Source organism: Phytophthora cinnamomi (assembly GCF_018691715.1).
Source record: "Phytophthora cinnamomi strain GKB4 chromosome Unknown Contig26, whole genome shotgun sequence".
In the NCBI taxonomy this organism is placed as follows: Eukaryota; Oomycota; class Peronosporomycetes; order Peronosporales; family Peronosporaceae; genus Phytophthora; species Phytophthora cinnamomi.
Genome location: NW_027150959.1, coordinates 840916 through 862078, shown reverse-complemented (window position 1 = coordinate 862078; position 21163 = coordinate 840916). Strand labels below are relative to the sequence as shown.

The following is a 21163-nucleotide window of genomic DNA, read 5'->3' as shown; positions in this document are numbered from 1 at the left end:
TCGTGCACATGTATCCAGCTAGAGCAGGACCTGTAGCGCAACCACGGCAGTTGTTCAAAGGACTCTGTACACTTCCGCGAAGACGGATAGCTTGAAGCAAATGCTCTCGTTGAACGAGTTGTGCACACGTACAAGAGCTGCTCAAACAGCAACGTTTGTGGCACGAATTGTTGTTTGCGCAGTGCATGTTACCTAATAGTGTGCCACGTAGCTGCTGCATCGTACTGTCGACCAGTCTGTAGTTCACACCGCACAAGCCGAAAACAGCCTTGGTCATTGCAAAGAATTAACCGAGGCGGACCAGACGCTAAACTGTGCATACGTTTTCTGTAGTGAAGATGGAAGATGGCGCGGAGATGTTTTTTTGGTTTCAAGGCCATTATGGCGCGTACATGCACAACCAACGATTGATCATTGCCAGCATATACCGGTAAAGGCCTGCAAACATATCATATTCAAGCAAGCCTCAACTTCATCGGGTAGGCGAGTTTACCTATGAGAAGTTATATCAGCGGTACGCTCACGTAGTGCACGTAGCATTAATTTCGTAGCTGTGTGGTGTAGGACATGGATACGTTCAGGATTATTTTATATGATGCTGTACAGAAAGTATGCTGTACCTGTTACCCCTATCCAGTGAACTTTTGCCGCGTGCTCCGAGACATCCAAAATAAAATGCAAGTCGAGGACACAAGTCACGAGGGCTGTTGCATCGGACCATCGAAAAGCATGCAACTACATGTACACCGCAGTACTCATCGAAGATGGAAAAAATCTTCTTTCAGGATTGTGGCTTCGACTTCAAAACCTCAGAGGTGAATTTCTGTAAACCTGATCCATCAAACTATGTTTTGTTGAGGCTAAAGCGATAATAAGACCACTGTGCTGGGATAAACTGCTTCGTTCATGTCAAGATTAACTTGAACGTGGCCCCAAAAGCTTCGTTTTACCAAGGTAGGACAGTTCCGTTGTAGTCCATGAGCTTCCCGGTGTCTTTCAGCGTCGCCTTATCAATCACGCTTGCCATGCCAGCTACGACTTGAGCCGCTTCTGTCTCGTAACTGCTCAGTGGCATGTTGGTATAGACCATGCCCGGGTCCAGCAAAACCGAAGCGATGTTGTCACGCTTGAGTTCATTCGCCATGAGGTGGTTGACCATGTGCAGTGCAGTCTTCGACGTGCAGTACGCGTACGGACCACCACCACTTTCGATGCTGGCGTAAATCGTGGACATCTGCACTACAAACGCGCATTTGTTGCCAGCTTTTGCCCCAAGCTTCAGATTCGGCAGCAACGCGCGCGTAACCAAAAGAGGTCCGACCGCATGGACCTCAAACTCCTTCATCATGTCGTTTTTCAAAGTCGAATCCATCGTGTCTCCACCTGTAAAGATGCCTGCATTGTTGATGAGCAAGTCGATGGGGATGCCTTTGAGTTGCTCGGCAGCCCGAAGCACCGTGGATTCGTCTTGGACGTCAATAGTCAGTGTCTTGAATGGCGAAAGCGCCTTCAGCTAAGGGATGCAACAGTAGAAAAATGTTGCCAGCAACAATGAGTGCTTCAAGTAATAGATAAGGAGGGAAAGGATATTTTACGCGCGTACATGTTGGGCATTGCTTCCCCTGCGAGTAGTTGCAATGACGTTCCACCCGGCGTTCGTGTAGTATTTGGCGAACGCGAGTCCGAGTCCTCGGTTACTCCCTGTAATTAGCACGGTCTTGTTGGTCATCGCTGTTGAGGTGCTGGTTTGGGTAGAGTTACTAAGTACTTAGTCGACAATGTTTTGATAAATGACACCGAGGTTAGCTCTCCGTTTTCAGTCGCGACTGCGTCGATTATGATTTTCCTCGGCATCGACAAATATGCATAAACACCCTGGCCTAGTGTTATGCTGTGGCCTTGATGATGCGCCTATAGGGCTCCACAGCGGGTGTGTGACCCACCAGGACAAGTTCTTCAAATGATAGGTCTAACACACTTTATTTACAAATACTACTTCTTAATTGGAAAATCATTTTGTGACCGCCAAGGTGAGCAAGCTTTCCCGTGTCTTTCTGCCGCACAAGAGCCCATTCTAACTGTTCACCCAACCAGCTTCAAAGCTGGCAGCAACGAACGCGTCACTCAAAATTGAACCCACGAGGAGAACTTCTAGCTTCGTGCCTTGGCATTTCGCACCGTCGGCAAAAGTGCCAATGTTGTTGATGTGAACACCGACCCAGAGTCATTCTAAATCGCAGTTCCCGATCCCGCTACGACATTGTGACGGATGATCAGCCCAAAGTCGAGCACGACGCAACCGAAGCACAAGAGCTTCATAGAACGAAACTGAACTATGCTTCATTACGCTGTCTTTGCGAGTTCCCAGCGGCACCACGCTTATCCAAGTCTGTACGACGACCAAGACACCCTGAAGAACGCACTGTCCGGCAGCGAGGTGGTCGTGAGCACCATGTCCGGCTATCACATGGCTGTCCAAAAGGCCATCGTGCCCGCTGCCAAGGCGGCTGGCATCCAGCTTTCGTGCCCACCGAGTACGGCGTGCCCGTGACGGAGGGCACGAACGCCGTCAAGAAGGAGGTGCTGGACGTGCTCAAGTAGCACGACCTCCCCTTCACCATCTTCAACACGGGCATCTTCGACGAGTTCCTGGTGCTTCTACCAGGGCTACATGACCGTGGTCGGCAAGGGCGATACGCCCTTCAGCATCACGGAGCGCAAGGACGCTGTTCGCTTCGTGGCACACGTACTGTCGACGGTGCCCAAGAACGCGCTGGCGGGCGCTCGCTTCCGATTCGAGGCCGATCGCCTGTCGCGCTGCAAATCCGCGACCTCGCCGAGAAGAAGCTCAACAAGAAGATCGAGGTGCGCCTTCATCGCGTAAAGAGGGCGGACTGCAGGATAGCCGTGTGATTGTCGGACAGCGTAATGAAGCATAGTTCAGCTTCATTCTGTGAAGTTCTGCTTCGGTTGTGTCGTAGTTGATTTTGGCTGATCATCCTTACGGTGAGGCTGGAATTGCCTGGAAGCAACGCCGTTCGTGTTAGAAATAATATCCTGTCGGCGTGCCTAAGCTGGTGAATAGTCGGAAGAACTTTGCGCCAAGAGTTGATTCTTGCGTCTGTCGCTCTTCAACTAAGTCGCCCCGGTTGACCCACTCACTTGCACTTTCGAAGGTCCATCCTCTGACTCGACGAATTCCGCACAACCAAAGCGAAGGTATCAGGCCAGTATTTTTTAACAACAGGCTGTCCTCCACGATCCTAAGTCTGGACTCGCGGCAAGGCTGTCCGCATAATAGACGTGAGTGTCACGTTCCAGGCCAGTGAAATCCTTAGGCATGGATTCCAGCACCATCAATGCTCAATCAACACCTTACTTCTTTTCACACGTTCAAGCAGTCAATCAACGACCCCATTCTTACTCTTACCCGATCAAGCGCAAACCCTCCGTCCCTGGCTGTCGTGGAGTACTATGGAGCACCAAACTGCGTACGTCGGCGAAGGTTTGATCAACGCTGGCGCCCTTGATCACCTCAACGAAGCCGACGTCGACCACGACTCTCGACATCAACTCCTGGACTGCTTGGCAATCGATGTCGGAGAGAAATATCTGGACGATATTTACAGTGACGACGGAAGCGCCGACAGCGACCGTGACAGCTACAGCAGCGATGAACCGGGACCTGAACACCCAAGCCAGTCTATCTGGCAGAACTCGAGTGAAAAAGTGGCGCCGCTGACGCTCATTGAAGCTGACTCGAGTCGGTTAAGCCTGATTGCGGAGGAAGAAGCCGACAACTGGAAGCAGAGAGGGAAGGAGATGGCTTGGCTGAAGGTGCGACAGCTCCTGATCGAAGAAGAAGTCAAGGCAGAAGCGCACAAGAAACCATATACCCAACCTGCGGATAACCCTCCTACACGCCGTGTACGTGTAGACGGCTACGACAGTGTCCGACTGCTGGATTCCTTAGCGCGAGCCGGGAGGGAACAACTACCAACACCCGACGTGAAGTACCCGTCGCGGGCATTGGTTAATGGAGCGCGGAACAACGATTCGCGATTTCGGCAACCCAAGTCAGCTTTTCCACCCGACTCGAAGTCAAACCAGCTATGCTCTGACATCTCCGCGAATCAATTGTCGTTGCTAGATATGCTGGGGCAGATCACGTTAGCTTGCCAACGGACCGAGCTTTCTGAGCTGTGCATCGCGAGGCTTACGACGCATTTGATCTCGATTCTTGAGATCATGCGGGAAGACGCGGGTAGTATCCAAATGAAAGGGCGAACTCGTCGGCTTTCAAGCACACAGGGCACGTGTGAATCGAGTGACTACGACTTCCATTGCCGAGACAGGATGGGTGGAGTGGTCAACAAATCCAACACCCCCATGTTCACATACCCTCGGGCAAATGTGGCCGCCACTGTGCGCAGCACCTTCAAAGCATTCGTCTCGGCGCAAGACTTAGGCGCCACGTTGGCAGCTTTCAAGAATTTGTTGGGAGACTGCAGGCTCAATGGCGTCAAAATGGAGGAACCCTGGCACTTGTACTTTCATATCAAAGCTGCCGTGTACAGCAAACTGGGGTTCCGCAAGAAACAGTTCTTCAAGTTGCTGGATACACGCTTCAATGTGGATGTGTACAAGCAAAAGCCTGCTGCCAAGAAGCGTGTTTGCATCGTAGGTGCTGGTCCAGTTGGTTTGCGTGCCGCAGTAGAGCTGGCATTACTTGGTAGTCGTGTGTCGGTGCTGGAGAAACGAACCAAGTTCAGTCGGGAGAACATGCTTCACTTGTGGCCGTGGGTCGTCCAGGATATGGCGTCGCTGGGCGCGAAGGTTTTGTTCCACAAATTCTGCAAGTCGAGGACGTACTTCCACGTGAGCACACGGCAGTTGCAGCTTATCCTGCTCAAAGTGGCGCTTCTGGTTGGTGTGGAGGTACATACAGCTACGGACTTCGAGGCAATCGTTCCCCCTCAATTGACTCAAAACAGCAGCATATCGCCCTATACGATCAAAACGGAGCCCCAAATCGCCGAAACGGAATTTTCCGCGGTTCTGGGAGCGTCTGGGACGAACAATGCGTTGGCCGAGCCTGCAGGAATCGAGCGCTTCGTTTTCTGCCAAAAGGAGTCACTCGGAATTGTTTGCTATTTCCCGAATTTAGAGACGCCAGAGGAGACCAAGGTGAAGGAGTTTTCGTGGACTACCCAGCTCAAGCACAAGATGCTCAACAAGATGCGCGAAGTCGGCCTCGACCTGGAGAATATCGTGTATTTCCGTGGAGAGATGCACTACCTCGTGATGACGCCAAAACGACATAACTTGGTGGTCCGCAGAGTGGTGAAGAGGAACCACCCCAATTCGGCGGATCTGGTCCGAGCGGACAACATCAACCAGGACGCCTTCCACATGTTCGTCAACGATATCGTGAGTTTCGTGGGGATTCCCAAGAAGGCAGACTTTGCGCGCGTCAGTATCTTCGACTTCAGCTCGCTTACCCGCGCAGACAAGGCTGCGAGTATCCTCAAGTCGCACGGGAAAAAGCTGTACGTCGGATTAATTGGTGACTCATTACTCGAGCCAGTGTGGCATGAAGGAGTGGGGACCTGCCGAGGATTCCTCAGTGCACTGGACGCCGTGTGGATGGTGGCGCAAATAGGCAGGATGACGGATGCGCAGCTTCTAGCTGATCGCGAATTCACCTACCGAATCATGCAGCGCCTCTCGGGCCACCACCGCGACGAGATGCAGAAGAATGTGCGGAAGTACACTGTCGACCCCAAGTCCCGCTACACAATCGATTTCCCTTGCGCTACCTAGCTTCGCCGTACTGTTGATACCTCATAATAATTGTCGCTTGGAGTTCGTATTTTCACAAACTTGAGAAGTTAAGAAGTGAAATTGAGAAGTTCTAGTGCCCCATCGTGCTACAGTACCTCATTCGAGAAAGCGCTAATTCTTTCGTTAAAACTTTCGAGCAAGCATTATAAGGTAGCCATTTCTTCTCAATGTCGCGCGAAGGTGTCGCTAGTGAACTTCAAGTAGTTGCCGCGACTTTCGCGCCACACGTTCGTCATAGCCTGTCGATGTCAACTTGAGGACGGGCGCTCCATACGGTGAAATGCAACTCGGACTCGACGTGCGGCACCGCACTACCGGTACATTGCGCGAGGACGACTCTCCGCCTCACATTCGACAAGAAGCGCCATGGAGGACAAGTGGCAATTCCTGCGGCCGTGGCGAGAAACTCTGCGCGAGTGCAAAAGTCTGCACGACAGTCTCGCCGTCGAGGACTCGCGCGAGTTCCGGGCGTCGCAATTGCCCGTGCGCGCGTCGCTTCGGTGCTGGCCGTCGCTGCCCAAGGGCTACGAGCAGTTGGCGGGCAGGTGCGCGATCCCGATCCCGTTCCCCGCCGACATTGCCAGTCGACGCGATGCACGGAAGTTGCAGCGCATTCGAGAGGCCGTGGAGCTCTTCAACGTGCTGGCGGCCGTGAGCAGACCGGCGTTCCTGCAGTTGCTGGGCGACTTTGTGGTGGTCGCCGACAACTTCGCCGACCTGTTCACGCCCGACTTGATATTTGTGTTCCCGGTCTGGGAGTGCTACTTGGTGGGGACGGTGGCGTCGGAAGACGATGTCGCCGATGGGTCCACGGTGTCGTGGGGGGCCCTTTTCGGCTGTTCGGAGGACCCCAGACAGCACTCGACCGAGTTCTGCGCGGCGATGGAGAAGCTGGAGGACATGAGGCGAGAGGTCACGGGGGCGCTGTGCGACTTCATGGGGCGGCAAGCGACCGCCGAGTGGAGCGAAGGCTGCAATGTGATCGAGTGGACAGCGGAGCACGTCGCCATTCCGACAAACGGGGTGCAAGATGCTGCGAGATGCAAAGTGGCAGTAGCATCGGCAGACTTTTTCTCGCGGGAACTTAGCTCACTTCTTGAGGTGGATGTACCGGCGGTCGTTCAGCTTTGCGCTGTATCTGACAGCGCGAAAATGCTGGAAATGTGGGAGCGCATGCCCCCCAACCCGGAGGCCTTGACGGTGGAGACGATGAAGCCCAGATTTGCAGCGCCCGGAGGAGTGAGCATAGCCACTGCACTCTCTCGTATGAATTTAACGAGTCTCCGACTCAGTCTTGACGAAATCGTGGATTCAATGGCAACTGGTGACGCTACATCCACTGCCGGGTTTCTGTTGAGCACGTTAGTGTGTGGCCGCCCATTGTGCGAGGCGACAGCAACCTGTGGCCCACCTCGCACCAGACAAGGGAAACTGGCGGACTTGCAGGTGACGTTTGCGGGCAGTTCTGCAGCAGGACCTGCTGGTCTCCTTTCTGCGATGACGGAGTCGGTATCGATTCAGAATTTGACCTTGAACATGGGAACGCTCGGTGATCGAATCTGGTGGCTGAACCAAGTGCGCTGGGGATGGCTAGCGTACGCGTTTTGGAGTAACGTCTCGAACTCTTCGGTTCAATCAGCGAGGCTGACCAATATTCACTTGTCAGCTAGTACCGTTGCCTCCGTTGCTTCTGCGATCTCGAAGTGCTTCCCTCCATCGACACTAGAGCAAAACGCACTAGACCAGTCCATTTACGGCTTTATCGATGTGAAGGAAGGAGCCAAACTTCGGCCTCGTGGATTAGATGAAAGCGATGGCAACAACAGCGTGGTGCTATCTCGTGATTGCCGTTGTCGTGCTCGTTATGACCCGATCGAAATGGGAGATCTAGCTGAAGTGATAGTCCCTGGCTACGGCGTGTGTGACCTGCACCTCGGCAATGGAACTCACAGGTTCACTCCCTGTGATTCAGTTCCTCAGCGTGGCCAAGGACGTGGTTTGCAATCTCTGACGCTGGAATTCTTTCAGATTGAAGAGCCTAGTTTGGTAACCGACTTGTTGACACTGATTGGAGGTGATCTACGCTCGCTCAAAATGGGGATGTTTTGGAGAGGAAGGCGTCGCTGCATATCGCTTGACGCCGTGGCAGTCGCCTGTCCTCATCTCGAAGAACTGTGCCTCACGGATTTCGACGTGGTTCTTTCATCGCAAGAGGGCCTCAACAACTGGGGTCTGCGAAAGCTGACTATTCATGGCTCTGACGCGGTCCTTGGCCTGGCTGATGGAATGAGAGACCCAGCCTGCCGATTGTCGTACCAGCTCGAAGTGTTAGAGATCTCGGTACCCCGGTCGGTTCAAAGCCGAGCTGCGTATGCTGAGTCTCTCACATCGCTCAACGGCAACTACCTGGCAGCCATGAAGGAGCGCTTCCCCTTAAGATCGAAAGCTGCGATTATCAGTACGGTTGATGAAGGACGCGAGACCACACAATCTGCAAGAGCTGTCCACCAGCTGAACGAAACCATGATGAGCTTCATATTTGAGCTCGCAGCAACGCCAAAGCGCCGGTCGGTTCGTGTGATAATGTAGTCATCTAGCGCATCTGCAATGTAGCGTTATACATAATAGCGGGAAGCTCCATTACTCAAATTTGGTCCCAATCCTTTCGAGTCTGCGCTCAGGTTCCACCACGTTGAAGTACATTGCGTCCCGACCGCTGATTGGCTGAGACGGTGCGTAAGCGCTGGATCACGCCGGCGCCGAGTTTACGCGAAGACAAAGTCTGCACTGCACGGTTGGGCACTCAACGCTTCGTCCCACCGCACTAGTAGTGAGCCACTACCCAACAATCTACCTGCCCAACAACCTCCCAACCTCCACCGACCAACCTCAGTCGCCATGTCCAGCCCCAGCAAGACGGTTCTCATCACGGGCGCCACGCGCGGCCTCGGTCTCACCTTCGCCCGGCACTACACCGAGGCTGGGTGGAAGGTCATCGGCACGGCGCGCGACGTCGACAAGGCCACCGACGTGAGTCCGCCCGACCTTGAGGCCTACGCCATTATGTTCTCTCTGTAACTCTGCATATATCGCTCGTTGTCGCCAGCTCAAGGCGCTCTCGCCGTTCCGGGTCGTCCAGCTGGACACGAGCGACGAAGCCTCGATCCTCCGCCTGGCCGAGCAGCTGGCCGGCGTCCCCGTCGACCTGCTCATCAACAACGCCGGCATCCTGGAGCCGGGCTCGTACGCGAGCGTGTCCAAGGACTCGTTCATGCGCCACTTCGAGATCAACTCGGTAGGGCCCTTCCTCACCACGCGCGCGCTGCTCCCGAACCTCAAGCTGGCCGCCGACGCCAGCGGCCAGGCCGTCGTCGCGTCCGTCACGAGCCTGCTGGGCAGCATCCATTCCAACCTGGACGGCGCGCTCGGCAGGCCGCTGCACAAGGTCTACTACGACAACCACAAGATGCCGAACGGCGAGATGTACAGCTACCGCGCGTCCAAGGCCGCGCTCAACATGATCAACGCCAACCTGGCCATGGACCTGCAGAAGGACAAGATCGTGGCCGTGGTGCTGCAGCCGGGCTACGTCAAGACGGACCTGACCCACCACAACGGCGTCGTGCTTCCGGAAGACTCCGTTGCCGGCATGGCCAAGGTGATCTCGGGCCTGACGCTGGACGACACGGCCAAGTTCTTCGACTTCCAGGGCCCCGAGCTGCCCTGGTAGAGCGCAGCGTAGAACCATCCTACCAGCTCTACCCTCAACTTCAATGTTACTTACTCCTTACTTCACTAATACGAAAGTAACATTAGTGTGGTGCACTCATTTCACGCGTCAATATCGGATCTGAGATCGAGTGCGCACTCGATGGCGAAGGCGGGGGGAGGTGCGTCCATCGAGACGCTGGCGAGCGGCGCCATTGCCGCCGGCTGCCTGCAGGCCGTCATGAACATGGTGCACCCTGAGCTGGTCAGGTTCGTGGCCTTCCAGAGAGAGCGCGTGGCGCGGCGTGACGCTGAGCAGGAGCAGGAGCGCAGCGCCCAGGGCTCTTCGCGTTACTTCAGACGGCGTCCCGAGCCTGCCGACGCCGCCGCTGGCGCCGACGCCCCGAGCGCCGAGCAGCAGACGGACCTGTCCTTCCAGCTCAAGTTCCTGCGGCGCCACTGGCACAGCCACCTGCGCGCCCTCGGGCTGGACCCGGAGCTGCCCGCCGTGGTGCAGCGCGCGCTGCTGTACAGGAACAAGGTGGCGCACCAGAGCCAGCTGAGCCTGGCCCAGTACGAGCACGCCATCGCCACCTTCGAGAAGCTGGCGGACATCATCGAGTGCAACGCGCTCATCCGCCAGCAGATCCGGGAGCTCGTGACCAAATTGCTGTCCTTCTCGCCTCTGGGCAAGAAGCAGGCGGCCGCACAGGCGGAGAGCGAGCTCGGGCTCCAGGAGAGCAAAGCCGGGCTCGCGGACCCCGTGGCGCTCGAGCCGATGCCCCCTCCTGCCTCCTTGGAGCAGATCTTGCAGCATAATTACTTGTACGACGGAGACGAGAACGAGGACCCGCTGTGGGTGGAGCTCAAGCTCATTGGCAACGATTACTTTAAGGAGGAGAATTATACAGAGGCCATTGAGGCCTACTCGCAGGCGCTGGACGTGGCGCCGAACCAGGCCGTGCTCTTCGGCAACAGAGCCATGTGCTACCTGAGGCTCAAGGAGTTTGAGTGCGCGCGTGAAGACGCCGAGGATGCGCTGGATGCGGACAGCTATGAGAACGTCAAGTACTACAGACTGCTGTCCGAGGCAATGATGGGCATGAAGGACTATGATGAGGCCAAGGAGATCTGTGACGAAGGACTGGAGCTCGACCCGAAAGATGCTACGCTGCTTAGTCGACGCCGCACTGCCCAGGCGATAATTCTGAAAGAAAAGGCCGAGTATGAGAAGGAGAAGAAAAGGAAAGAGCTGGAGGAAAGAGCCAAAGTCGAGGCTGCGAATGCAGCAGCAGCTGCGCAGGCGTCCGCGAACGCTGTCAAAGAGCGGTCGAAATCAGGCAAAGGCAAGACGAATAAGAAGAAACACAAGCTCAAAAACGCATCACCGGAGATTGAGTTGGTGCCGATGATTAACTACCAGGAAGTGCCGGCAAAATGGATTGAGATACATACGCGCGGCTCTCGGCGACTTGAAATTTACCAGGCAGGCATGGAGAATCTCGTCATTGCTGCGAAGGCGCTTCTCCAGGTCACTGACAGCATAGGAACGCCAGGTAGAGCATTGCTGCCGCTTGACGACCTGGTGGAAGAGGGCATGATTTATCTCCGTAAAGCTGGAGAAGCAGGTGTAGCAGAGGCGTGGTTTCGGCTCGGTGTGCTTTACAGCAGCAACGTGCGCAAGGGCATGCCGCTTATAGCTGATCCTCACAAAATGATGGACTGCTTTCACAAAGCAGCGGCGTTGCGCCCTTTCATCAAACCACCTGGAAATCGTGTGTTCCCTCATCAAGGTGTGGCCGAAGCCGAGAACGAATTGGGGGTTTGCTATCGTGACGGGATACCCGCTCCTGTTGTGGAAGCTGACCTGAAAAAGGCGTTTCACTTTTTCTTAAGGGCAGCAGAACATGACCACCCCGTGGGCCAGTACAACGTCGCTGTTGCGTATTCAACAGGTAGTGGAACGCCTGTTGATGCGTTCGCAGCACGGATGTGGACATCGCGTGCAGCACAGCATGGCCTGCCTGAAGCGCAGCAGTACCTTGCCCAACTGTTTGAAAAGGGCTATGGTGGAAGGCGGGATGAAAGGCAGGCTCGGGAATGGACTATGACGGCCTGCCAGAATCGACTCACAGACATTATGATGAAACATGACTTTGCAGACGTGGGTGTCACTGTCGCGGGTGGGGGTGACATTGCAAACAAGTTTACGAATAACCCCACCGTCTCCCAGCGAGGAAAGGAAGTGCTTCAGGAATTCTACGATGCTTACTTAGACGAAACCGGCAATGACAGCGGTCCGGATTTCAGCGTCGGTGTCGTTACTGACGACGACGATGATATACAGATTACGAAGGTCAGCTCGTACACACCCAGCGCTACATCTTCATCCGACCACTTTGTCAGACCAGGAATTTACCGACCACATTCTGCAGTCATTGACGCTGAGATTCAAGGCCGCGCGAAAGCTGGAGGTATTGCAGCTTGCAACTATCTTGCATCGGAAAAGCTTATTGAAAGCGCTGAGAAACTTCTCGCCACTGGTGATATTAAAGGTGCCTTGCGAAATATGAAGCGAGCGGATTTAATGTGGGAACGGCCGAAAAGTGTGTTCACGACTGGTGCAGGTCCAAAAGAGTTGCTGGCGAAGGTTCTCAAGGAAGCTGCTGTGAGCTTCCAGATTAATCCGAGAGATATTGATGCAGCTTACGTAATTGGCAGGTGGGATATGATGAGCGACCAAGATATTGTGCTTCACTGGAAGCGGTGTGTGAAGATGCATCCGAACGAAGCCTCCTTTCACTTTTATCTAGGCACTGCGTATTTGACGCTTCAGCACTACAATGACGCTATGGACTCAATCGAAGCTGCATTGGCCATCGAAAAGAAACCGGATTGGCTTTACTGGTTCGCTGCCCCGATGATCGGTTTGGGTATGATTGATCCGGCATTATCAGTCTACAAGGAATATGTCGACACCAATCCCCCCGACGAGAGATTCATACCAGACGCATACTACTCCATCGGCGCGCTGTATTTCAAGAAGTACGATAATGCCATGGCCACTGTCTATCACGAACTAGGGCAGATGGCAGAGTCAGTTGCGATTCGCTTTCCTGCCTTTTATCCTAAGGTTCTTTTTGACACCGCCAAGGAAACACTTCGATCTGGTATGAAAAAGAATGGATACATGGAGTCTTCAGTGATTGCGAGCGTTATGGCCCAGAACATGATTGAGTGTGGATTCTGCAAGACATCGATTAAACCTACCCAGTTGCTCAGCCACAAGTTATCGAAGTGCCCACGCCGCACTGTGGTCTGCGAGCACTGCGATGATCGCATGGTCTTCGATGCTCTGCAGGCCCACCAACAATCTCGCCATGCTGTCGCGGGTAAAAGCAAGAAAAAGAAGGGCAAAGGTAAAAAGCGTGCGCAGGCATCCATTCCGAACGCCCCAGCCCCGCAGCCTGTTGCTAAGACTGAGACGAGTGTCACAAAATCCGTTGCTACGCGGAGTGGTAGTCTGCAAGAATTGACTACACCCAAGTTTCATTTCGCTGGTGTGATCCTTGATATAACGAAAGGGAAGAGCACCTCCAATCAGACGGTCTTCACACTGCAGACAGTTCTGGGCCAGCGTTGGACGTTACGAGTGAACGACACCTCACCTCCAGCAGGATCGAGCACTGTGTTTGATGTTTTGAAAGCCATCGAGGGAGCCGCCGTGGACAACTCAATACTGGTGTTTTGGCGTTCTCCTCCCCCGCTGGAGACAATTGATCGACGTGCGCTCGCTGTTCCTGCTGAAGGTGAAATTTACGGACAGGATGTGGTCATTTACATCCTGAAATGCTCATCCCAAGCGCTAAGTTTCGAGTTATGTCAGCTGAGACACAACAAATATATGGAGAACGGGTCCCTCTGCGCTGGCTGCGGGAATTCAGCGTACCCTGGTGAGAAGCTTTCAGCTTGCGGTTCCTGCAAAACAATCAAATATTGCTCACGAGATTGTCAGCGAATGCACTGGAAGCGTATTCATCGCCACATGTGCCAGAACGCCACGCTGTTAAGCAGTTGCATCACAATGAGTGAAGACGTCACTCCGGATGAGAGAGCCGGCCCCAGAAAGCAGGCAGCCGGGCAGCAGCAATCTACAAGCAAGGAAAATGCCTCAAATGTTAGGCATGAAGAAGCCGTCTATGTTGACAATACGGTTGAGATCTTGGAGGACATTCTGGAGAATACGAAGTCCAAGGGAGATGACTGCAATGGCGAAGACGTCATCGAGTATTGTATGCTGCCTCCCCGTGATCCCTCACGACCAGGTGCCATTTCAGGCAGCGTTCGTATGTTCCGGCGATCTGTTGCCGGCGCGAAAGAGTTTGTCGTCGAGTTCGCTGTTGGCTATCTGATGTCCACGCCTACACTTCTACAGCAGCAGGAACTCCACTACTTCTTCCAGATTCCGCCACACAACCCGTTGAAGTTGAAATGCGACGGGACCCTAGTGTATCTGGACAAGTGCACTGTTCACACTGACGACAGATCTGCCAGGGGGTTCCGACTTGTGATGCAGATGTCGCTTGCCGCGTATTCTCTTCAGGCGGTCGCAGAGCTACTCGACTATTTGCTTTCAAACACCAACCTGTACCTGTCGTGAGAGAACTGTGTTTTTTCCTAACAAGAAACACGACTCCAGCCGTTCATGGGTGCGTTTGACGATGCTTTTGACATTACATGTTGCTAACCTGTTGACCTACTTTGCGGCAATTTGGATGGGATGGTGCTCTTTACAGATAGCTGTTCGCGAGCGTGTTCTGAGAATCTCGGACTTCGTCTTGCAACGCCAAGCACCCACTTGGCAATATCGCAGATTTGCGAATTATAACGGCAGCAGCATCGCGGTCATGCAGCACTGTCATGAACGCCGACGAGAGATCCACCCGTGACTCCTTCTGAAATATCACCCCGTCAGCACTAACGTGAGAAAAGGTGGTGAAGCTGAAGCTGTAGGTCTTGCCGATCAGGTGCTGCACGAGCTGCTCGTCGTTGAGAATGTGCGGGAAGATGTTTGCGATGGTCAGGCGGGAGATTCTGAGCGTTGTGACGCCTGTGCTTTTGACCACGTAGACAGCTTCGTCTCGATCTCGCGCCGCCAAGGACGGGTACGTCTTGGCGGCGCCTTCCATGGGGAATAGCTGCAGTCGTTCGGCGCGGAAGTCCACTTCAGAATGGAATCGCGACAGGAAGTCCCACTGCTGCATGAAAGTTTTCAAGCCGATGAAGTCGGGCGTGATGATGTCTTCGGCCATGGCCGAGAGCATGAAGTCCTGAATCTCAATCGTATGTGGGTCTCCGATATTCATTGCCAAGTATCCGTGCTGCAGCATCTTGTGGTACGTCGACACCAGTCTCAAGGCTCCAGCTTCTGCATTGTGGCGAGCCACGACCCGCGACGCGCGCGCCAGCATCAGCGCGCGCTCCCACTCCTCGACTCGCCGTCGCCTCTCCTCGTCCCGAGCGCGCTCCGACCGTCGACGAACCGCCGCGCGCTGCGCCTTCTTGGCGTTGACGCAGTTGCGAGACCGCACGACGCGCGGGTCGAAGCGGCTTCGAGGCCGCGCGATGGCACCATGCGGTACCCCGTCGTCTTCGTCGCTACTGCTGCTGCTACAGGTCTCATTCTTCAGCAACGCGCGGCGCTGCGCTGCTCGTCCGGCGCACACGAGCATAATGCTCCTCTGGTAAATCGAAACTGATGAGGGACGCCCTTGACAGAGAGACTCTGCTCGACCGGCAGAAAAAAAAAACTGAATGGCTAGTGCCACGCCGCAAGAGGCGTCCAGTGCAGGCGCAACGCTGGACGCTTTTTCAGCCAGCGCTATAGACCCCGCGCAGCCGTTTCGCGCACAATCGCGACTCGACTCATGACCATCGGGCGTTTGCCACCTGCTACGGGGTTGGGCTGCTGTCGTTGATGCATGTATACCCGAAGGTAGGCTGCTGCGTTTGTGCGGACCAATTCAAAACGAAGCATCGCTGGTGTGTAGCTACTTCAACGCTTACAAATAACTCACGGTCTCTCCTCGTATTGCGAGTCGCAGCTTTGGGGGGAGTCATCATGGGGCAGTGGTCAGCGAGGTAGCCACCCGTGACTCACGATGCTCAGAACTGTAAGGATGCAGCCCAGCGCCCCCTAGGCCCAATACTCTTAGCCCCAATTCTATTCCAGGCAGTCTCCGGGAGCCTGCAGCGTCGGTGCTGACTCAGCACGTTGTTGCCCTCAACCCGGCAGGCTGAAGCTGAAGCAGCTCGTCGCAGATTACCCGACGAATTGATTACAAATCCCAATCGACTGGCAATCAATCTCACGCAGGGCGCAACAGTAGCTCAGTTGACAAAATCCCTCGCCCGGCAGAGCTCATGTCCCCCAAGACCGTCCTCATCACTGGCAGCACGCGCGGCATCGGCCTCGAGTTCGCCAAGCACTTCACGACGGCTGGATGGAACGTCATTGGCGTCGCTCGCAGCGCCGGCACAGCCGACGAGGTGTGTGTGCTCGCAGATACGTTCCATGTCACGCCGGACAAGACTCCCTCTAACCCTCATTTGTGTGGTCTGGCAGCTGAAAGCGCTGTCTCCGTTCAAGGTCGTGTCGTTCGACTGCACCGACGAGGCGTCGATCGCGCAGGCGGCCCAGGACCTCAAGGGAGTTCCCATTGACCTCCTCATCAACAATGCAGGCATCTATATGCCCGGCGAGCTACATACGACGACCAAGGACATGCTCATGCGCCAGTTCGAGGTGAACACGGTGGGCCCATTCCTGGTGACCCGTGCGCTGCTGCCGAATCTTAAGCTCGGAGCAGAGATGAACGGCAAGGACGGAGCCCTCGTGGTGACGGTGTCGTCGCAGATGGGCAGCATCGCGGGCAACACGTACGGCGGCAACTACAGCTACGGCGCTTCTAAGGCTGCGGTGAACATGGTGAACTCAAGTCTAGCGATCGACTTGAAAAAGGACAATATCGCTGCGATCGTTGTTCATCCTGGATACGTGGTGACGGATCTAACCGGAGGAATGGGTGATGTCCACACGGACGAGAGTGTGAGAGGAATGACGAGCGTGATCGAGACGGTGACGATGAAAGACACAGGTAAGTTCTATCACTTCCAAGGCCACGAGATGCCCTGGTGACCGCAGTAGCAGACCACTTGATCGACACTAAGTTCAAATAACTCTTACGAAGGACTTTAAAAAGCACTATGCACTGGTCGTTTTTCCTCGACGTAGCAGTTGAACAAGAAGGTTGCTGCCTCTTGCCATCGCTTCTTCTTAATACCACTCGCAATCGTTTCTTCTCACGATGCTCTACCAGGGCAGCTCGGGGCCCTGGAAGTCGAAGAACTTGGCCGTGTCGTCCAGCGTCAGGCCCGAGATCACCTTGGCCATGCCGGCAACGGAGTCTTCCGGAAGCACGACGCCGTTGTGGTGGGTCAGGTCCGTCTTGACGTAGCCCGGCTGCAGCACCACGGCCACGATCTTGTCCTTCTGCAGGTCCATGGCCAGGTTGGCGTTGATCATGTTGAGCGCGGCCTTGGACGCGCGGTAGCTGTACATCTCGCCGTTCGGCATCTTGTGGTTGTCGTAGTAGACCTTGTGCAGCGGCCTGCCGAGCGCGCCGTCCAGGTTGGAATGGATGCTGCCCAGCAGGCTCGTGACGGACGCGACGACGGCCTGGCCGCTGGCGTCGGCGGCCAGCTTGAGGTTCGGGAGCAGCGCGCGCGTGGTGAGGAAGGGCCCTACCGAGTTGATCTCGAAGTGGCGCATGAACGAGTCCTTGGACACGCTCGCGTACGAGCCCGGCTCCAGGATGCCGGCGTTGTTGATGAGCAGGTCGACGGGGACGCCGGCCAGCTGCTCGGCCAGGCGGAGGATCGAGGCTTCGTCGCTCGTGTCCAGCTGGACGACCCGGAACGGCGAGAGCGCCTTGAGCTGGCGACAACGAGCGATATATGCAGAGTTACAGAGAGAACATAATGGCGTAGGCCTCAAGGTCGGGCGGACTCACGTCGGTGGCCTTGTCGACGTCGCGCGCCGTGCCGATGACCTTCCACCCAGCCTCGGTGTAGTGCCGGGCGAAGGTGAGACCGAGGCCGCGCGTGGCGCCCGTGATGAGAACCGTCTTGGTGGGGCTGGACATGGCGACTGAGGTTGGTCGGTGGAGGTTGGGAGGTTGTTGGGCAGGTAGATTGTTGGGTAGTGGCTCACTACTAGTGCGGTGGGACGAAGCGTTGAGTGCCCAACCGTGCAGTGCAGACTTTGTCTTCGCGTAAACTCAGCGCTGGCGTGATCCAGCGCTTACGCACCGTCTCAGCCAATCAGCGGTCGGGATGCAATGAACTTCAACGTGGTGAGCCATTCAATTCACGAATCCACTCGCTAATAGACCTAACAGTGGCCGAACAGAGCACTGGCATGGAGCCGTGTTACTCCTATTTCGGCGGGAGCTGTGTGTCGGTCACTGCGGATAGAGCATGGAGTGTACCAGGTGAGGTTTGATCATTACGCCGGCAGGGAGAGCTGCCGCCGAAACTTAAAGAGGACGTTGGATCTAGAGCACCGCGCAGCCTACAAGACTGGAAATCCTGTTTTGAAAGCTCGCCGATGCAACGCGATCGATGGCAGCCGCCATAGCAGTCCAGTTATTGCTAGAGCAACGGTGAATGAGCGCCGGAAGCGATTACGGAATTCCGCCTGCGTGTTTGCATGAACACGAAGTGTTCCATCTCGTCGGCTGGAGGCGCGACGCCAATCGCACGAGCGGATAGATTAGCGTGGCAATGTTCTAGTGCGAGTTATTTTACCAAGTCGTTCCTACAGGACTGAGCCCGAGTCGCTGCATTGATCATTCTTGAATTTGCTCAGTCGAACACAACCACCTGCCTCAACAACCCGAAGAAATGGCTTCCACTGCGGCCTACAAGATTTTCACGCCCCTGAAGCTCGGAGACAACCTCGAGCTCAAGAACCGTGTGGTGTTTGGGCCCCTCACTCGAGGTCGCGCAGGCGCGGATGGTGTGCCCTCCAAGGACAACGAGATCTACTACGGACAGCGAGTCGGGGCTGGTCTCATCATTTCCGAGGGCACGGCCATTTCGGAGCAAGGATACGGATGGAACCACGTTCCTGCGTGCTACACCGATGCACACGTCGAAGGGTGGAAACGCGTGATCGAAGCTGTTCACAAGAAGGGCGGCAAGATCTTCATGCAGATGTGGCACGTTGGTCGCCAAGGCCACTCGAGCTTTAACCCAACAGGAGACGTTGTGTCGGCTTCGGCAGTGCGCTGTGAAACCGGCCACACCCGCGACACCAACTTCAATGTTGCGAGCTTCGAGACACCGCGCGCGTTGGAGTTTGAGGAAGTTGCTGGTGTGGTGGATGACTACCGCCACTCGGCCGAGCAGGCGAAGCGGGCAGGTTTTGACGGAGTCGAGATCCACGGTGCCAACGGCTACCTGATCGACCAGTTTCTCCAGTCCACTACTAACAAACGCACTGACAAATACGGCGGATCCTTTGAGAACCGTGCGCGGTTTCTCCTGGAGATTGTCGAGGGCGTCAAGACCGTTTTCCCCTCGAACCGCATTGGCGTGCGTCTGTCCCCCAATGGAGCGTTTGGCGGCATGGGAAGCGAGGACAACTTCGAGATGTTCACGTACACCATGGAGCAACTCAGCAAGCACAGCCTCGGATACCTGGCCATCCTTGATGGCGACAGCGACATCCTGCACTACTCTAGCAAGAGCCGTGTTCTCACTGCCTTCGATGCCAAGGCTGCGTTCAAGGGGGTTGTCATCGCCAACAACAACTACATCCGTGACACCGCCGAAGGCGTCGTGCGCAGTGGCGCGGCCGATCTCGTTGGCTTTGGCCGTCTGTATATCACCAACCCGGATCTGGCGGAACGCTTCGAGAACGACTGGCCGGTGGAGTCGATGGCTGGTCGCGAAGTGTATTACAAATCTGCTCCGGGTGGGAAGTTCTACAACGACTACCCGGCGTACCAGATCAAGAACGAGCTTGACGACTAGCTGAGTTGCTGGCCGGATATCAGGCGGGGCTCTCAGTATGAACGACAAGCGAGTGCAGCACTAATATTTGAGCTTTGGAGCTGTATAAGGTATGGCTCTGGAATAAGTACAAGTAATAGGCTGTTGAACTTAATGCCTTGTTACGGACAACTTTTAGGGAAGATTATGCAGTGCAGTAAGACTCGTAATCGACCTACTGTACATCCGCATTTCTCTGAGGATCGCTTTGACAAGTTTCTCGGGGTAGATTATGCAGTCAGCCTGCACGCGCAAGGGATTATGCGGGACAATCCGGCTAGCCGCCAAACTCTGATACTGCGGGTGATCTACGAGTCATTCTTGAAGAACCGTTCTTCTTCCTACTCTTCTCACAACTTTTTGTCGCAACCATGCCAAGCAAGACCGTCGTGATCACCGGCAGTAACCGAGGTCTGGGTCTCTCGTTCGCGAAGCACTACGCCAAAGCTGGATGGATCGTCATTGCGACAACTCGCAAAGGAGCCAATCTCGACGAGGTGGGAGCTTGAACACAGTTCGCTGTGGATTTGGTGTGCATTTTCTCTCTAACACTTCGTTCGCTGCGGATCAGTTGACGGCGTTATCACCTTCCAAGATCATTTCCATGGACGTTCGAGACGAGTCGTCTGTTCTTCAAATGGCCCAAGAGCTGGAGGGAATTCCGATCGATCTTCTCATCAACAACGCTGGCACTTTTACCGGCAGCGGGGGCATGTCCACGACCACGAAGGACGCGCTCATGACGGAGTTCGAAGTTCACGCCGTGGGTCCGTTCTTAGTGACGCGTTCGCTGCTGCCAAATCTGAAGCTGGGTGCTAAGCAGAACGGCAAGAACGGGGCTCGTGTGGCGCATTTGTCGTCGGTGTGGGCTAGTATCGAGACTGGCAGTGGCCCGTACGCCTATGCGGCGTCGAAAGCGGCACTGCACATGATCAACCACCGCATGGCTGACGAAATGAGGCGCCACCATATCGCTTCAATTCTTCTGGACCCAGGCTACGTCGCCACCAACTTGCCACGCAACAGCTACGAAAACGAGGCGGACCGCGTAGTAAGTGCCATGGTGCGTATTATTCAGAAGTCGAAGCTGAAAGACACAGGGAAGTTTTTCCACTTTGAGGGTCACGAAATTCCGTGGTGAATAGTTCAAATCCATTTTTTGATTGAACAACAAACTCATTTGTATTCGTACGGTGGCTCGAACCATTCGCTGATCATCGTAGTCGCGTCGGGCGTGTTGGATGCGCCCGTTCCCGGTATGGAGAAGCAGGAGATGCAGATTAATTCTGCCGAGTTTGAGCTGGATCAGTTGAAGGAGAAGGTGGGCACGCTGATCGATACCGCGAATTTGCACAGGGTTTGGTGAGTTCCGGTCGAGCTCATTTGTTCGTAAGGAGGAAACAAGGAAGTGGTCAACGCCAGATTCGACACCGTGCCAGTGGTAGTGGTTGTGGGTCTCCAGTTGTTGGGAGTCGTGCTTTTTAAAAGCGTACAC

At 55.0% G+C, this 21163-nt stretch overlaps 11 protein-coding genes across 12 annotated transcripts; 8 read left to right on the top strand and 3 right to left on the bottom strand.

Moving 5' to 3' along the window:
- Positions 1 to 946: 946 nt before the first annotated feature.
- On the bottom strand, positions 947 to 1729 carry IUM83_08714 (putative short chain dehydrogenase; the record flags this gene model as incomplete). Its single annotated transcript, XM_067933104.1, has 2 exons — positions 947 to 1513; positions 1604 to 1729. 2 exons carry the CDS (start codon positions 1727 to 1729, stop codon positions 947 to 949), a joined length of 693 nt encoding a protein of 230 aa, XP_067794184.1.
- Positions 1730 to 2671: 942 nt separating this feature from the next.
- On the top strand, positions 2672 to 2884 carry IUM83_08713 (Isoflavone reductase P3; the record flags this gene model as incomplete). The annotated part of the gene is made up of 1 exon (XM_067933103.1): positions 2672 to 2884. The coding sequence occupies one exon, from the start codon at positions 2672 to 2674 to the stop codon at positions 2882 to 2884; it is 213 nt and encodes a 70-aa protein (XP_067794108.1).
- Positions 2885 to 3474: 590 nt separating this feature from the next.
- On the top strand, positions 3475 to 5823 carry IUM83_08712 (methionine sulfoxide oxidase mical1 protein; the record flags this gene model as incomplete). The annotated part of the gene is made up of 1 exon (XM_067933102.1): positions 3475 to 5823. The coding sequence occupies one exon, from the start codon at positions 3475 to 3477 to the stop codon at positions 5821 to 5823; it is 2349 nt and encodes a 782-aa protein (XP_067794181.1).
- Positions 5824 to 6210: 387 nt separating this feature from the next.
- On the top strand, positions 6211 to 7877 carry IUM83_08711 (uncharacterized protein; the record flags this gene model as incomplete). Its single annotated transcript, XM_067933101.1, has 2 exons — positions 6211 to 7108; positions 7873 to 7877. 2 exons carry the CDS (start codon positions 6211 to 6213, stop codon positions 7875 to 7877), a joined length of 903 nt encoding a protein of 300 aa, XP_067794183.1.
- An 865-nt stretch (positions 7878 to 8742) lies between these two features.
- Positions 8743 to 9574, top strand: IUM83_08710 (Short chain dehydrogenase; the record flags this gene model as incomplete). Its single annotated transcript, XM_067933100.1, has 2 exons — positions 8743 to 8874; positions 8951 to 9574. The coding sequence occupies 2 exons, from the start codon at positions 8743 to 8745 to the stop codon at positions 9572 to 9574; spliced, it is 756 nt and encodes a 251-aa protein (XP_067794182.1).
- Positions 9575 to 9715: 141 nt separating this feature from the next.
- Positions 9716 to 14352, top strand: IUM83_08709 (Molecular chaperone (DnaJ superfamily); the record flags this gene model as incomplete). Its single annotated transcript, XM_067933099.1, has 4 exons — positions 9716 to 12026; positions 12108 to 12971; positions 14252 to 14261; positions 14349 to 14352. 4 exons carry the CDS (start codon positions 9716 to 9718, stop codon positions 14350 to 14352), a joined length of 3189 nt encoding a protein of 1062 aa, XP_067794221.1.
- Positions 14353 to 14434: 82 nt separating this feature from the next.
- Positions 14435 to 15284, bottom strand: IUM83_08708 (Deoxyhypusine hydroxylase; the record flags this gene model as incomplete). The annotated part of the gene is made up of 2 exons (XM_067933098.1): positions 14435 to 14467; positions 14535 to 15284. The coding sequence occupies 2 exons, from the start codon at positions 15282 to 15284 to the stop codon at positions 14435 to 14437; spliced, it is 783 nt and encodes a 260-aa protein (XP_067794040.1).
- A 691-nt stretch (positions 15285 to 15975) lies between these two features.
- Positions 15976 to 16750, top strand: IUM83_08707 (putative short chain dehydrogenase; the record flags this gene model as incomplete). The annotated part of the gene is made up of 2 exons (XM_067933097.1): positions 15976 to 16101; positions 16178 to 16750. 2 exons carry the CDS (start codon positions 15976 to 15978, stop codon positions 16748 to 16750), a joined length of 699 nt encoding a protein of 232 aa, XP_067794255.1.
- A 174-nt stretch (positions 16751 to 16924) lies between these two features.
- On the bottom strand, positions 16925 to 17756 carry IUM83_08706 (Short chain dehydrogenase; the record flags this gene model as incomplete). The annotated part of the gene is made up of 2 exons (XM_067933096.1): positions 16925 to 17548; positions 17625 to 17756. The coding sequence occupies 2 exons, from the start codon at positions 17754 to 17756 to the stop codon at positions 16925 to 16927; spliced, it is 756 nt and encodes a 251-aa protein (XP_067794172.1).
- A 760-nt stretch (positions 17757 to 18516) lies between these two features.
- IUM83_08705 (12-oxophytodienoate reductase) lies at positions 18517 to 19650 on the top strand (the record flags this gene model as incomplete). Of its 2 annotated transcripts, none has more annotated exons than XM_067933095.1 (1): positions 18517 to 19650. In XM_067933095.1, one exon carries the CDS (start codon positions 18517 to 18519, stop codon positions 19648 to 19650), a length of 1134 nt encoding a protein of 377 aa, XP_067794254.1. The 2 variants fall into 2 exon arrangements, with proteins under 2 accessions (XP_067794254.1, XP_067794253.1); XM_067933094.1 differs by having other exon boundaries at positions 19243 to 19650.
- A 389-nt stretch (positions 19651 to 20039) lies between these two features.
- On the top strand, positions 20040 to 20809 carry IUM83_08704 (putative short chain dehydrogenase; the record flags this gene model as incomplete). Its single annotated transcript, XM_067933093.1, has 2 exons — positions 20040 to 20165; positions 20240 to 20809. 2 exons carry the CDS (start codon positions 20040 to 20042, stop codon positions 20807 to 20809), a joined length of 696 nt encoding a protein of 231 aa, XP_067794038.1.
- Between the last annotated feature and the right edge of the window lie 354 nt (positions 20810 to 21163).